The sequence below is a fragment of the Pan troglodytes genome, chromosome 3 (assembly GCF_028858775.2).
Source record: "Pan troglodytes isolate AG18354 chromosome 3, NHGRI_mPanTro3-v2.0_pri, whole genome shotgun sequence".
Classification (NCBI taxonomy): Eukaryota; Metazoa; Chordata; class Mammalia; order Primates; family Hominidae; genus Pan; species Pan troglodytes.
The window spans coordinates 176,454,064-176,470,400 of NC_072401.2; the positions used below are offsets into that span (position 1 = coordinate 176,454,064).

At 34.3% G+C, this 16,337-nt stretch overlaps 1 protein-coding gene across 4 annotated transcripts in view; it reads right to left on the bottom strand.

Moving 5' to 3' along the window:
* The window catches only part of GLRA3 (glycine receptor alpha 3), a 195,014-nt gene that overhangs the window by 149,556 nt on the left and 29,121 nt on the right, over nucleotides 1–16,337 (bottom strand). For all 4 annotated transcript variants that reach the window (XM_054683497.2, XM_016952527.3, XM_003310573.7 and 1 more), the window contains exon 2: nucleotides 5,144–5,271. In XM_054683497.2, the coding sequence (XP_054539472.1) occupies nucleotides 5,144–5,271 (128 nt within the window). The remainder of the gene's footprint in view (nucleotides 1–5,143; nucleotides 5,272–16,337) is intronic.

The following is a 16,337-nucleotide window of genomic DNA, read 5'->3' on the forward strand; positions in this document are numbered from 1 at the left end:
TCAAAACCCATAAAAAATGTACAGCACAAAAAATGAACTCTAATGTAAATTATGGATTTCAGTTAATAACGTACTAATCTTGGTTCATCAATAATAATAAATATACCACATGAATATGAAGATGCCAATAACAGGGTACACTGTTGGGGAGGAGAGGGCAGATATGCACTTTCCAACCAATTATTCTGTAAACCTAAAACTGCTCTTTAAAACAAGTCTATTAATTTTTAAAAGTCAGAAAAACCAGACCTCAGAAAATATATAAGCATTACTCCTGTCTTCAAAATGAAAACCTATTTTATCTTATTTTATTTTGTTTTTCAGCGAATGGAGACAAAGCTAGAATATCCTACTCTTTAGTCTTCAAGTTATAATTTATATGTGTGTGTGTATGTATGTATTATATATATAAAGAAACTACAAGTTTCAAGGATTATTAAGTCTTCCCTTAATTCTTAACCTGGCCCTCCAACTCTGTAACATCGTTAGGCATTGCCTCCCAGTGAGCGCCAAGGCCTGTGGTCTGCGCCTGGGGATGTGGTCTGTGCCTGGGGACGTGATGCTTTCTCTCACTGGGCCGGTTCTGTTTCTGCTCTTTTCCCTAATCAAAAAGGCTTCTAAAGAGAAAAGATTTCAAATTCTGAGAAAGAAATGGTGGAATCTACCTATTATTTTCATTTTCAAAATAAAAATAACTATTTCTTTTCTTTTCTTTTTTTTTCTTTTTTTGCTTTTACCATGTCTCATATATTTTTCTCAGCCACATCTTGGGATAAAACGATAACAAGCTAACCAGATCTGACGTGAGGTTGGTAAAAGAAAAAAAACACAAAGAACCCCTAATAGCATCAAAACTTAGATGCAAATTCACTGTTCTTACCAATGACCTTTGCCTAAGTGAACATAAAAACAACCATTTCTATACATAACATTTCTCTTCCTTAAGATCAAATTTTTGAAATAATGACTTGGACAAAATTCTAATTTCTATTGCATGATCAACTGGTTGAGTGATATTTTCAGCTTTACTTTCTAATTCTTTCTAGCAGCTCTCAGAACATTTCTAAACCCATGTATCATTATTAAATGCCTTTTAAATAATAGTTTTTAAAATCATTATATTTAATAGGACTAAGATATAATAGAAATTTGAAGTAGTTTTTATACTTATGTCAATTTATCCTAAAGGCACAGGATCATTATTGGAGAAATCTGATTCTCAAAAATGTTTCAGGTAAATTAATACTATTCTGGAGGGGAAGAGAACAGATTAATCAGTGAAAAGGAAAGATAATGTTAATGAGTTAAGCACCTAATTATTTTAACTTATTTCAGTATTGATTTAAATAATGTTCGATGGAAGAGGCTGTCTTATCCATGGTCAATACCAATTTAAATTGCTTTAAGATAATTATTTATTTATACTTTTCTGTGGTACATTTTAATAACATTAAACTACTTAGTCTTCAAGAGGTGAGATATTTTTAAAGTGTACTTTTTAAAGAGAAATGACAAAACAATAAAAACAAACACCATAATTTTGGTTAAGTAAAATATATCTACTTCTAGATTTTTGTAAATGTTAGAAGTAGAAAGCAGCAAAATCAAAGTTGCATTTTTACAAAGTCGTTTGTATTTTTTAATAGTTGTTTTCCCACTATGGCCTTCAAAATAAATTTTCTTTCAATATAAAGATACTTGTGAAAACAATCACAAATTTTATACTATTACTCCAGAAATAAATTCATAATTATGTATATAATGCTGGAACATTTCTTATTTTTAAATATTTGAAAGGCAAAAATGTTATATTATTGTTATACACTTTGCTTTTGGCTAATGAGATTAAACATTTCCATTTCGTTTCTGTTAATTGTCTGATAATGTCCATAATGAAATTTATGTTTACCTTTTACAAAACTTTGAATTCCAGAGAGGGCAAACAGATAGGTATTTTCCAATGCTTTCATATTTTATAAGCACCTTTCTATCAACTGATTACTTATCTAGGTAAGTTATGTTTCTGTGTGTTTAGGAAGAAGTGAGGATCAAATCATTTAGGTTATAGTAATATATTTTTACATATATCACAATTCCCATTCTTCTTCTTTTTTAAGAGATAGAGTCTTGCTGTGTTGCCCAGGCTGGGGTGCAGTGGCACAACCATAGCTCACTGTAACCTCAAACAACTGGGCTCAAGTAATCCTCCTGCCTCAGCCTCCCAAGAAGCCAGGACTAAAGGTGTGTGCCACCATGCCTGGCAATTTTTTTTTTTTTTTTTTTTTGGATAGATGGGTGTCTCAGAGCTGGTCTCAAACTCCTAGCCTCAATCAATCCTCCTGCCTCAGCCTCCCAAAGTGCTGGGATTAGAGGCATGAGACCCATTCTTCTTTTAAAATTATTTTAGCTAATTATGCTCATTTTTAAAATTTTAATATATATTACTGATATTCATGTCTCTAAACTCGCTTACTATTAATTCATTGTCTTTGACAATTGGATGGGAAAGCATACATAACACCAATTTTAAATTAGTTCATTTGATGAGCTAACTAGATTCCTTCCAAAAACATTGATGTGGGGAAAGGCACAAAATCAACAAGGCAAGGGATTGTATTTTTAGTCATGTGAACTACCACAGACAAAAAATGAGTGCAATATTATCGGGAGAACAGATTCTTCATTTTCTACTTCTATGTTTGATGAGCTTATTTTTGCCTGAGGTGAGGTGGACCCCTAGGTACATGACAACACAAGGGCTGATCATTCTCACCTCCTTTTGTGTAAATATCTTCTGTTAGGTATTGGATTCAGTTTGTTAACACCTAAATATCCTCCTGATAGCCGTAAGGAAGAAATAGCATGTAAATACTATTTTATTTATATTTCCATATTGGGTAATGAAATGATGGTCAAAAGATGATGATGTTATTTTATCCAATGAAATGACACGGTGTTGAATATACTTAATTAGGGAGTAGAGTTATAAGTATGTTTGCTGAAGTCAATAATGTTTGACCCTTGCAAAAGATGACAAAGCAAAAGTGTTAGCTAAAAACTAATCCATTAAATTATTACTTTTTATAATTGATATTCTTTTTGGCTATCAAATGCAGCCTGCATTTTTTTTCTAATGTTCAGAGCACAAGATATTTTGAAAAACAATGAGAGAAAATCTTCCTTTTTCTTTTTCTTCCTTTAGTGATACTGGGGTGTAAGAATGAATTTTAGTCTCCCCCAAAATCTAATCACCTCTGAACTGGCTTGGTGATCAGCTTGTTTTTAGGAATACATTTTTACTTAGAAAAGAATCAGTATTTGTTTTAAGCAACACCAAATCCTTGGGGGTCCTTTCCTGATCTTACATATAAATAGTAATAATCACATTTTTAAATAGTTTAATGTTTCTGTTATCTTTTAAACTATTAAAAAAATAAACTAACACTAAACTTTCCAAGAGAATGGCAAAAGCACTGAGGCCACTCTTGTGTGGTTGGTAACTTATCTGCAGTTTTATTAAAATAACTGCTGAGACTGTTTATATGCTTTTTAAATATTCACAGACATTTAAAAATAGAATGCATTTTCTTCTTTAATTTTCAGTTAAAAGAAAGCAATACTTCTGAATCACTGAATATGGACTCACCATAATGAATCTGCTAATTCCCGATTATGTGTCTTGTGGTTTAGTTAAATGACAACTGCATATTTTTCAAGATCAACTACTAATTAGTTCTCAGCGGATTCACAGGAATACTGCTTTCCCTCAATTTGGAAAAGATCATTATAATACTGAAATTTCTCATTTTCATTTGTATATTGTACCCTGTAAGCTGTACTATTTTTGTTTCTCATTTTCATTTGTATATTGTACCCTGTAAGCTGTACTATTTTTGTTTCTCATTTTCATTTGTATATTGTACCCTGTAAGCTGTACTATTTTTGTTTCTCATTTTCATTTGTATATTGTACCCTGTAAGCTGTACTATTTTTGTTTCTCATTTTCATTTGTATATTGTACCCTGTAAGCTGTGCTATTTTTGCACAGCTTGTACTCAGTGCTTTCCTCCTGAAGTTGAAAATATTTATGGTTGAAAGCTTAAAAACAAATCAAGACATGTGATCCACAATTTAAATATTAAACTCATTTTAAAATTGAAGCCATTCATAATTTTCCACTCAGACATTATCAGTGAGTTTTACTTCTTTTGTTCCTGATGCCCAATCTTGATATTTTTTTACTCCATTCTAGTTATTTCACCCACTGCTAAGCATTTCTTTTTTTCTCCCATAAGGACAAATTCAAGGAAAAATGGTAGTTATAGACAACACTTTTTTAAACTTTAGCAATGAAACAGCTTAACTGAATCCCATGAAAAAAGTGTATGTTCTTTAACTTTGTTTATTTTCTTTATTGGGTAAAGTAATATTCAAGAACATGTTAAATAAGTTGGGATCTGGAAGCAGCTTTCTAATATTTTACCATTAAAGTGAAATTACAGGATATATTGTGGTTCTGGATAAGTTACATATCCTTATATAAACATGTTACTTACAACTATATTAAACAGAAGAATAAAAAGTGGTACTCTTAAATAATTGACAATTACATTCTTTCCTCGAAATTTGGGTAAAACATTTGGTAGGTGCAATGATGTCTCATACATTTCAAAGGCTGTCAGTTAGCAATCCAGCCTATTTCCCAATAGGTAAATTCAACAACGGTTAGATTCCCCACAATATAGACAGTAGTAAAGTGGCTGATTAAAAAGATGGGAAAGTTTATCACTAGCAATTAAAGAAGCTTCCATTCCAGTTAGATAACTGATAGAATAATTAAATAAAAGATACATACATATATGTATATTCCTAAAATCAATGGTCAAGACAAGAAGTATTATAACAGTTAGAGAAGTAAAAAAAAAAAAAAAAAAAAAAAAGACATAGCTGGGCCAAAGAAGGCAAATTATGATAATTGAGAACGTGGGAATGGATTTCTTTTTCAAGACACCTCTGTGACTAATGCAATATTTGGAAGATTGTTGAAAATAAGCATTAGAATTTCTGGCGGAATTAATTTAAAACTGTACCTTGTTGAAGTATATTTAAAACACACATATAAAGTAGCAAACAGAACAATTACCTTTAAAATTGGGTCTGATTCTTGCATCATATCCTGATGTCCTGCCCATTAATTTATCCAGAAAATCAGAAGGTGACATTGGAGCACTTCGAGATCTTGCACTATCTGTTTCCTTTGTGGCAACCAAACTACAAATAAGAACAAAAATATAGACTTTACAAAAAGAAGTATTTCTAATAATTGTTACCTACAAATATAAAATAGAAATGCTGAGCTAAATATCTTTGGCAACAAAACATAAACCTTTAGATATCATACAGTGAAGATTATAATAAGATAGACATTTATAGATTTATAGTCAATACTTGTAAGGTTTCATATCTATTCAGTCCAATTGTCAGAGGTGGCATTCTTTTGTATTAAACCTGAAAACAAAGGCCACTTCCAAAATATTAAGCTTTCAAATCTGTGTTTACAAAAGCCTTATTTCTGATAGCAATTTTTAACCAAATGTATCCTTATTGCTTTAGGTGTAAGAAAACATTAAAATTCAACTGTGAACTACAATCTTATTGCTTTTATTAAGGGAAAATATCACTTTTCAGGTTTTGTGAATTTTTCTTAGCAGTAAAAAACTTCTGTCTAATAAGTTAAACAATGCTTTTTTTCTTCAATTAGAGTGCTTCCTGAATTAGCAACACACAAAGTTAAATTCATTCTCCTTTTACCTACATGTCATTAGTCTACAATACCTTTTGTTCAGATCTAAAATTTGTGTGTCAAGATTGAGAAATTGCCATAAATGTACCATGTGCACCTGGATATTATATTAGTAGAACCTGTGTCTAGGAAAGGTAGTGTGTTCCTATATTCTTTTCATCCAATTTTTTTCCTTTGTGTCCAGCCACTTATCCTAGAAACCCATAGTGTAGGCTGCTTCTCCTGTCCAGCTCTTCACTTAGATAGCCTTCTCCAACAGAAGCTGGGGCCTGCTTGTTAAGATCAAATGATTCTTTTTATCCACAGAGTTTTGCTCAGGAAAGTGAAACTGACTTTCTGAAACTGATGTGTTCAAACTGATGTCACTTCCTGAAGATCATCAATCATCACATGCTCCCAGCTCTGTCATTCAACTCAGGACATTGCCAAATCAAACCATTTGGGTCACCACATGATCATAACAAGATCAGTTATTAAATTCCTTAGATTTCTCCTGCCAGAATTTTAGTGAGAAGTACAATTGGGGCTTAGAGCCATCATCATTAAGTTGTTTACCACAGGGATATATGCAGTGATTCATGGGCACAGCTTTAAAATCTCATCAATCTTGGTGATAATATGAGAATGAGATTTCTGTAAGCACAGAAGCACAAATAACAGTATCTATTAGCTGTTGCCCTGTTCTAGAGGTTCTGTCTGGTTCTGGGCACTCTGAGTCACTTGTTTCCCCAGTGACTCTCATTCTGTCATTCTCGCTTTCTTCCAGAACGGAAGCGTTTTTTCTCCCTATTCTGTTGGCTCCATGTGACTTCGTGATCCTTTATCTCTGATTATTATTGCTCAACCAAACTGTCATTGTGATCACTGGGAAGTTTATTCTAATACAAAAATCATTATAATAATAAATATATATATTTTTAGAAACCTATCTTCTCAATGACTCTAGAGCTTTATTCTACCATCTGGTTTTAAGTAACTTTTTCCTCTCCTATCAAGAAGCATTTGTTTATATTCCATGGTTCAAGAATAGTGTGGAAAAGCATCGTTGGAGCTTTTGTAGCTACATGCTGCTGCTTTTAAACCATTCTCTTTATTTCCCTTGCAAAATCTCTCCTTTCAATTATCAGAAAATAAACTTCTACCTCCTCCTACCAACAAATATACCAATTTATCTTGATCTGAACCAATAATACTCTGCCTCCTTCTCTTTTAAAAATACTAGATGACGGCCGGGTGCGGTGGCTTACGCCTGTAATCCCAGCACTTTGGGAGGCCGAGGCGGGTGGATCACGAGGTAAGGAGATCGAGACCATTCTGGCTAATATGGTGAAACCGGGTCTCTACTAAAAAATACAAAAGTACAAAAAAAAAAAAAAAAAATTAGCCGGGCGTAGTGGCGGGCTCCTGTAGTCCCAGCTACTGGGAAGGCTGAGGCAGGAGAATGGCGTGAACCTGGGAGGCGGGGCTTGCAGTGAGCCGAGATCACGCGAAGGCACTGCAGCCTGGACGACAGAGCGAGACTCCGTCTCGAAAAAAAAAAAAAAAAATACTAGATGATTATGTATACTGAACCACAATCCTTCACATTGTGCACAGAATGTGGGAACATTATCCTAGATTATCAAGGGCAGTTCTATATGCAACAACGTGTAAGGATATATGTATGTATAAAGATACATGAAACAGCATCCTTATAAGGATATTTATCCTTATAAAAAGGAGGCAGAATTATATTTGATGAGAGACAGAAGAGGGAAGGCAATGTGACCGTGGAGACAGGAATTGGGGTGACGCGGCCACAGCAAAGGAATGCTGGCAGCCACCAGAAGCTGGAAGAGAAAAGGAATGGATTCTTCCCCAGAGTTTCTGGAGGTAGCACGGACCTACTCACACCTTGATTTTGACCCAGTGAACTGATTCCAGACTTCTGGCCTGCAGAACTGTTAGAGAATAGATTTCTGTTCTTTGTGGTAATTTGCTACAGTTGCCATAGGAAACTAATACCAACCTTCTATTGAATTTTTCATGTCTGTCATGCTGCTTTTCAACTCCAGAATTACTCTTTGGTTCTTTTTTTATAATCTCTATCTCCTTATTATTTCCTTTTTGGTGGGACACTATCATACTTTCTTTTTAGCTCTTTGTACATGGTTTCCTTTAAGTTTTTAAATGTTCTTAAAATAGTTGATTTGAAGTCTTTGTCTTGTAATTGCAATGTCTTTGCCTCCCTAAGCATGCTTCTATTGATTGCATTTTTCCTGTGTTTGGTCCATATATTTTCGTTTCTTTGAGAAACTTGTAACTTTTATTGAAAACTGGACATTTTAAGTAATATACTGTGGCAACTATGGAAATCATATTGTCTTTTCTCCCCAGAGTTTTGTGTTGTTGCTCTTTTTTAAATGGACTTTTTTGAACTAATTCTGTAAAGTCTACTTTCTTTATAATATGTGACCATTAGAATATCTACTTGGTTAGCTTAGAGATCAGCTACTAATTGAACATGGATTTTATTAATTTCTAGAACCAATAAGTGACTCAGTATTTGCTGGGGGTTCTGTGTCATGGGGTCATACCTTCAACACTATGTCAGGCAGTTGATTACTCTGGACTTTACTTTCACTTGTGTGAGGCCTAAAAGTCAGCCAGAGTTGAGCGCTAAGGGTCTTTTCAGGTCTTTCCTGAGCATGCACACAACCCTGGGTGTATTACTTTGCTAGGGCTGCCATGACATAGTATCAAGAACAGGTGGCTAATGCAACAGAAATTAACTTTCCCACAATTCTAAAAGTCCAAGATCAAATTGTCAGCAGGGTTGGTTTCCTCCGAGGCCCTCCCTAGTTGGCTTGTAGATGTCCATTTTCTGTTTTTTTTTAATGATCTTTTCTTCATGTGTGTCTGTTCTAACTTCTTCTTATAAGCACATGAGGCATATTGGATTAGGGCATATTGTTTTACCTTAATTACCTCTTGGTAAGGTAACAAACCTTACCTCCAAATAAAGTCATGTCTGGAGGTACTGGCAGGTAGGACTTCAACATAGGAGTTGGGAGAAAAAAATTCAGCCCATATGTGTGGCCTTCCAGATAACCAGGAATATATGCGGTTTTTCCAAACCCATATGGACATATCATTCCAATGCTTTCCGTTTAACATTTTTGTTAAGTATATTGTGTGCCCACACTATTACTGATTGCCTTAGGCACCCGTGAAGTTAAAAAAATGACTCTAAATGTTTTAAACAAACTTCTTCTGGAAAAAGGCTTTTGGCGGTGGTTGAACTCCAAGTTAGGTCACAGAAAAATAGATTTGCAAATGGGGTCTTCCAGAAAACCTGCAGACAAGTTAAATAATTATCATTCTTAAAGAATAAGGCCTTAAAGGAGTTCAGACTCCATGCTGTCCCCTCTGGTGGCTGCCAGGTTGTGGACTTTTCCTGTAATTTGGGGCTATTGGTTTACATTGTCACCACGGAGCTGAAGAGAGGGGGTGGGAAGTTGAGCAAATTATAATGCCACAAATCCCACTGTTTTTACTAAGAGAAAAATGTTTTTCTTCAATATACAACTTCAGGGATCACTACAAGCCTCTGATTAATTGTCAGACTTTTGAAAAAGTTGATTCTCACAGTTATTTTTTTGCCAGTTTTCTTGTTGCTTTCATAAAGAAGAGAATTTATGGAGGTCCTTACTCTACTATGTGTTTCTTACTCTATTATTTTTGCTGATGTCACTCTCTAATAATGCCTTCCTAGACTTCTTTTTATATTTGTTTTACTATATCTTTGCTTTAAATAACCATGTCCCTCACAGCTCCATTCTGGAGCTCTTCCATTGCTCTCTTTGTGAATAATTTTATTTACTCCCATGGTATCAACTGCATACCATGATACCATTTTGTAGGTCTTTCAAAAAAATACCTTTTTTCATAAGTAATGTCAAAATTTACATTTATTTATTTATTTATTTATTTATTTATTTATTTATTTATTTATATTTAGAGACAGGGTCTTGCTCTGTTGCCTAGGCTGGAGTGCAGCAGCACAATCACAGCTCCCCGCAATGTTGAACTTCTGGGCTTAAGCGATCCTCCTGTGTCAGCCGCCTAATGGGGTCTCACTATGTTGTACAGGCTGGTCTCCAGCTCCTGGACTCAAACAATCCTCCTACCTTGGCCTGCCAAAGCACTGGAATTAGAGGCATGAGCCACTGCACCTGGCCACGATTTGCTTTTAAAAGAAAGGATGCAAAGTCTGTCTTTAGGATTTTCCTATAATACATGTCCAAAAACTGTAGAGTAAATATTCTAAGCGACTGTTATTCTTGTGGCAGTAATAAAGAAATAATTCTATCTATCATCTATCTTTTCATATATATTTTCAGATATGGCAAGTATTAGTCAGCACAATAAAGAAAAACTAAAAGAGATTTAATTAAGATTAAATCTTAATTAATTTTAGATTTAAGATTTTCACTATCTACCAACAACTTTGACAAAAAAGTAATTTTATTTATCTAGGCAGACCAATGCTAAATTTTAATGATAATAATCCCTTTCATTCATGCAAATCATATCTTGCAAAAGTCTTTTTCTAGTTTTCATTAACTCATTTCTAAAATATTTTTCCAAATTTACAATTGAACATTAATCTTAAAATAGAATAAGAAAATAAAAAAATCACATTTTTCTCATCTCATACTAAGCAATCACTTATCCATTGAAACCACCTATTATAATAGTTTGATATTTGAACCAATATGAGAAATAAGATATTAAAAATTCTCCAGTAGTGGATGTAGAGATGTCATCTCTGTATACTTTTTAAAAAAATATTACTCCAAATACAAGTAGTGGTAGGGACTGGCATGTTAAGTGCCACGTGATGCTTGCATTTTCTGTAGTATATGATCATGTTGCTTAAGAACTCCTAGAATTCTGGACATTTATAGGAAGGCAACAGCGTTAAACAATCAAAATACAACACAATGTTATGCACACATGCACACACACACATACACACCACACACTATGCTCACTATAATTGTATTGTCCCAATTCCTGGTTGAATATTTCAAACCCTATTAACAAGCACTCTCAGCACCCAATTATCCCTTTCGAATAACTAAATTTAAAAAGCAAGATAGTTATTGTTTAAATATGACAAACTCATTCTTAATCTTTTTGAAGGTTAAAAATTGTTATTAATATTTTAAGTCTTATCTCATTTCTTTTGATGTATTCAAAAAACAATAATTGAGCTACTGCAATAACTGCTTTCCTGAAATTTGATCTGATATTGGTTCTGTAAAAATTCTATTTGAAATATACTTTCATTGCCAAAAATATTTGCTTCCAAGTATATTATGTAAAAATCATGACTAATTCACCAGGGGTGGGAATATATAAAAATCCATTTAATAGAGGACAAGAGTTTTATGAGTAGTAGCTCATTCATTTATTTATTTAACAGCCATTATTGACATGTTCCAAAGAGCCTGGCATCATACCTAGAATAGTCTCAAAGAGAAAAAAGTTATAAATAAATAATTATATATATTTATATTGTATATATATATATATAACCTCAGTGCTTAACCTTTTTAAAGATCAACATGTTGTTAAAATAGTTTCTGCTAATATATATAAATTTTCCTTGTTTATGCAATTAATAATTAAATTAAGCTGGAGGAAGGAAAACATACTACCTTTTATCACTAACACAGACCAAGATGGAAGATATATCTTTGGTAAATACCTTTAGAAAGATGTGAAGTATTTCATCTGGTAGCAGAAAATCTACTAAAATTATCTGCTTTCTCTAAAAACAGTTATATATTTTATAGTCAAATGTCCCATTATTTTTTTTCTATTCTTTAATACTGGAAATTAAAAATATATTTTACCATAAATGTGAATTAAACACAAAATTATGGTTCTTTTGACATGGCACTTAAAAGTAATAAACGCACAAATATAATTTGATAAATGTATTGAGAACTATACATGAAATATACATTGGGCTGGGATGGAGGAGGAATATGTAAGAGGTGATAAACTGTTTTTAAAGTACAATACACAAACTTTTATAAGCCTTTTATAAATGGAGAAAAGTTTACTACTAATAAAATTATAGTGCATTTATTTATTATGTAAAAGTATCCTTTCTTATACCATAATGTAATCAAATATATGGTATATATTGCAAAAATGATTTTTGAGTTCTTATGTAATTTGTTCGATGCAAAGCACTGTGCTACAAACGGTAAAGTATATAAAACACAAATCTGAATCTTTAAAGTGTTCACAGTTCGGTCGATTACTCTGTGTGGTCTCCTTATGAAGTGAGCAGGAGCTGAAAAATGAGAAGATAATGAAGTAAATGATCCGTTGGTTCCCTTCTTAATAAGGTGTGAGCAAAATCCTTATGTTTTGTAACAGGAATCAAAACCAAACTCTACAGATTGATGCCTGTAAAATGAGAAAATTCTGAAAAGATTAATATTCAAATTTTCTTTATGAGTTGCTATGGTCTCAATGCCATGAATTTTGGACTCCCCAAAAGTCATATGTTAAAATTCTAAACCCTAAGTTGATGATAACAGGAGTGGGGACCTTTGGGAGGAGATTAGGTCATAAGGGCTCCAAATGAGATTAGTGCCTTTATGAAAGAGGCCCCAGAGATTTTCCTTGCCCCTTCCACCATGTAAGGTTACAGTGAAAAGAGAGTGGTCAATGTACCAGGAAGCAGGCCCAAAACCAGACAATTTGCTGGTGCTCTGATCTTAGACTTCCCAGCCTCAAGAACCAGGAGAAATAAATTGTGTTGTGTATAAGCCATCCAGTTTATAGTATTTTGTTTTTGCAGCCTGAAAGGACTCAAGTACTACTGATGTTTCCTTCAATGATACAGACTCATTCAATTGCTTATGGGCAATTGATTTTACTTTTAAAGATTCACATTTTTTACACAAAAGAATTTATTGTTGGCAAATTTACATTGAGTTATTGGCTAAAAAGCACTTTTACATAGTCTGTCCCTTTCTTTTCTTTTCTTTTCTTTTTTTTTTTTTTTTAGACGGAGTCTTGCTCTGTCACCAGGCTGGAGTGCAGAGGCGCGATCTTGGCTGACTGCAACCTCCGCCTCCTGGGTTCAAGCGATTCTCCTGCCTCAGCCCCCAGAGTAGCTGGGACTACAGGCATATGCCACCACGCCCAGCTAATTTTTGTACTTTCAGCAGAGATGGGGTTTCTCCATGTTGGCCAGGATGGTCTGGATCTCTTGATTTCGTGATCCACCCTTCTCGGCCTCCCAAATTGCTGGGATTACAAGCATAAGCCACCGCGCCTGGCCCCTTCCTCTTCTGAAAGGGGTGGAGGCTTTGCTTACAGAAAGACTTCCTATCAGCTAAACTCTTACTTTAATATATTTCTCCTAAAACTTTCTTCTTATTACAGTAATATCTGAGCCTTGTACCATGTGAACATTAGCAGACAGCCCTTAGAAAACTAGTCATTTAAGGGAACTCACAGTAATAAATACATAGTATGAGGCTCCATATAACCAATTTGGCATCCCACTCTAAATTTTAAATAGCCCACATCATTTGTACACACATATTCAAAAACTTTTTTTAAGTTTTTTAAAACTCAGGGTAGGAAGAGGCAGTGAAAAGAAACCCAATATTAATTTAGAATGAATTTTGGATAAGAAACTCTACCATCAAAGCCATTTCTATTTTGTCTAAACCACCTAGTTTCAAGAGCTGACGTATTTATAGCAAGTTACTAAGATTGTTAGCAAATTAGCTATGATCGGTACTTTGGAAGGAAGCAGCTTTGACTTTTTCGAATAGTCTTTTATTTATGAATCTCCTCAAAATCTGTGGTAATTAGCTTGCCTCCCACACTTCACTCTTCTTTTCTGTGCTGCACCAAGTATTTCATTTACTATTAACTTTTCTTGGGAACTCTGTGTGGGCTCATACACATTCCAATCAATGAATTTTTTAAACTTAGGTATTTTATATATTCTTATTTATATAAAGACATGCTACTTGAAAGTTCAGAAACTTTAATTTCATAAATGTTGGCAGAAACCAATTCATTCAAGTATTGAAACAGAACATCAAAATCTAACAATAATATCCAATAAGATAAGAGAGTAATAGCTGGGCGCATTGGCTCACGCCTGTAATCCCAGCACCGGGAGGCCGAGGTGGGAGGATGACCTGAGTCCAGGAGTTTGAGACCAGCCTGAGCAACATAGCGAGACCTCTTCTCTATAAAAAAATCAAAAATTAGCTGAAGAGATAGCAAACGCCTCTAGTCCCAGCTACTCTGAGGCAGGAGAATCGCCTGATCCCTGGTGGTCAAAGCTGCAGAGAGCCATGACTGTGTCACTGCGCTCCATCTTGGGCAACAGAGTGAGACCCTATCTCAAAAAAAAAAAAAAAATGATAGGGGAGTAAAATATATTCACTCACTTTTGGAGGATGAAAATAGCTAATAAATACAGATGCTTTTATGATGACTTTTAATATAATTGCCAATAAGTATCTCTGCTAAATACACCTTAAAATTTTCAGAGAAAATACGAAAGTTGAAGTGAGAAACATAACGTGGGTTTGAGACAGACCTTGAGACATGGGGCCACAATGTTCCATGTATCTCTTTTCAAAAGTTATTTGCATAGAGGGAAGAATGACTCTTGGGGAACAAATCAGTGCCTAGGCTCCTGAAGCAGGGAAGGTTTGGGGTATGATGGAAAAAGAGAGTTTACTATGTATTCACTACTTCCGTGGGCCACTCCTGTAGAGTTATGGGCCCTTATGAAAAAAAATTTAGTATTTGGGCTTTTCTAATTTGTAAGTAACATAAGCAATTGATATTTCTAGCCACAGTTTGAAAAATAAGATACAGAATGAAAGATATGAGCGTTTTACCCATCTCCCTATGCTTCAGTGTAGGGAGAACTAAAGAGAAACTTGGTCATCTGGGAATATGTGATGTTTCGGGTATTTCAAACTAAATCATAGTGGCTAAGAAAAAGAATCATTGCAGTGAAGACACTACCAGTGAAGTAGGCCTTAAGTTAATTTTTGGACATTAATAATTTAAAAAAGAAGGCCAACATGGAAGAATATTTAAAAGACTTTTAAGGCTGGGCGCGGTGGCTCATGCCTGTAATCCCAGCACTTTGGGAGGCCAAGGCGGGCGGATCACGAGGTCAGTAGACGGAGACCATCCTGGCTAACAGGGTGAAACTCCGTCTCTACTAAAAATACAAAAAATTAGCTGGGTGTGGTGGTGGGCGCCTGTAGTCCCAGCTACTCGGGAGGCTGAGGCAGAATGGCGTGAACCCGGGAGGCGGAGCTTGCAGTGAGCCGAGATAGCACCACTGCACTCCAGCCTGGGCGACAGAGGGAGACTCTGTCTGAAAAAAGGAAAAAAAAAAAAAAAAAAAAAGATTTTTAAAACACCTCTGGAGACAGAGAAATAGCTAAAACTTGATGGGCTACTAGGATCTTGATTCTTGTCACTGTCAGCAATGTGCCAGTGAAATATGATTATTATTTTGAAGTGATCTCATTTCTACCTGCAGTTGAATAAGGACTTAGGAATTTTAATTTTTTGAAGATAAATGATAGCTACTTCCTGATATCTTAGGCACAGGATTAATATACATATCATTTAATTACCATAATAATGTTATTAGTCATAATTACCTATGGATTACAGATGAAGAAACAAAGGTATATAGAAAAGTTAGTAATTTTTCTAGGCCACTCAAATATTGAAAGTAGAAGCCTACATTTTAAAACAAACCAAAGCTTCCACTTAAAGCAACTAGAAAAGGTTTTTTAAAAAGTGCCATGGCAGTGCTAAAAACACCAGTGAAAAATGACATGATTGAGACCTAGGTAAAAAGAAATTCGAAGGCAATCCCTATATTTGGAGATGCATGTCCCTTTGGGGTGGCAATAAATTCCGTAAGTCGTAACTGAGAGGCTAATAACCTGAACACCAGTTTTGAAAACTTTATGGATTTAGTAAGACAAAAATTGCATTCTAGGATTCACCAAAATGGCGAACTCACATGAGTTAGAGATCTCAAAGAATTACAACTTTTAAGAATTCAACTTTAGTAAGAATGACCCAGAAATACAGAACCTTAGAAGGAAGATAAGTATTACTTGAAATCCTCTCAATTTCCAAAGCTGGAATGCAATAATAACCCCAGGTTGCTAGCAACTTACTTCTCTAAATAAATGCAAACATATTAAATACATCATTTTGGGAGGAAGACTATATCACTCTAAACCTCAAATTTTATCTGATTCATATGTACAACATCTGGGATGTAATATAAATAAGCAGGAAAAAAAAGTAAAAGAGAATTAACTTTAAGATCTTCAACTCAAGACAAATGTGAAATAGAAATAGATAAACCAAAGATTCAGATGATGAATTTGTTACAGTGATTAAGCTTTATATGTTTAAGTAGATAAAAAATAAAAAAACTGAGAATTTCAAT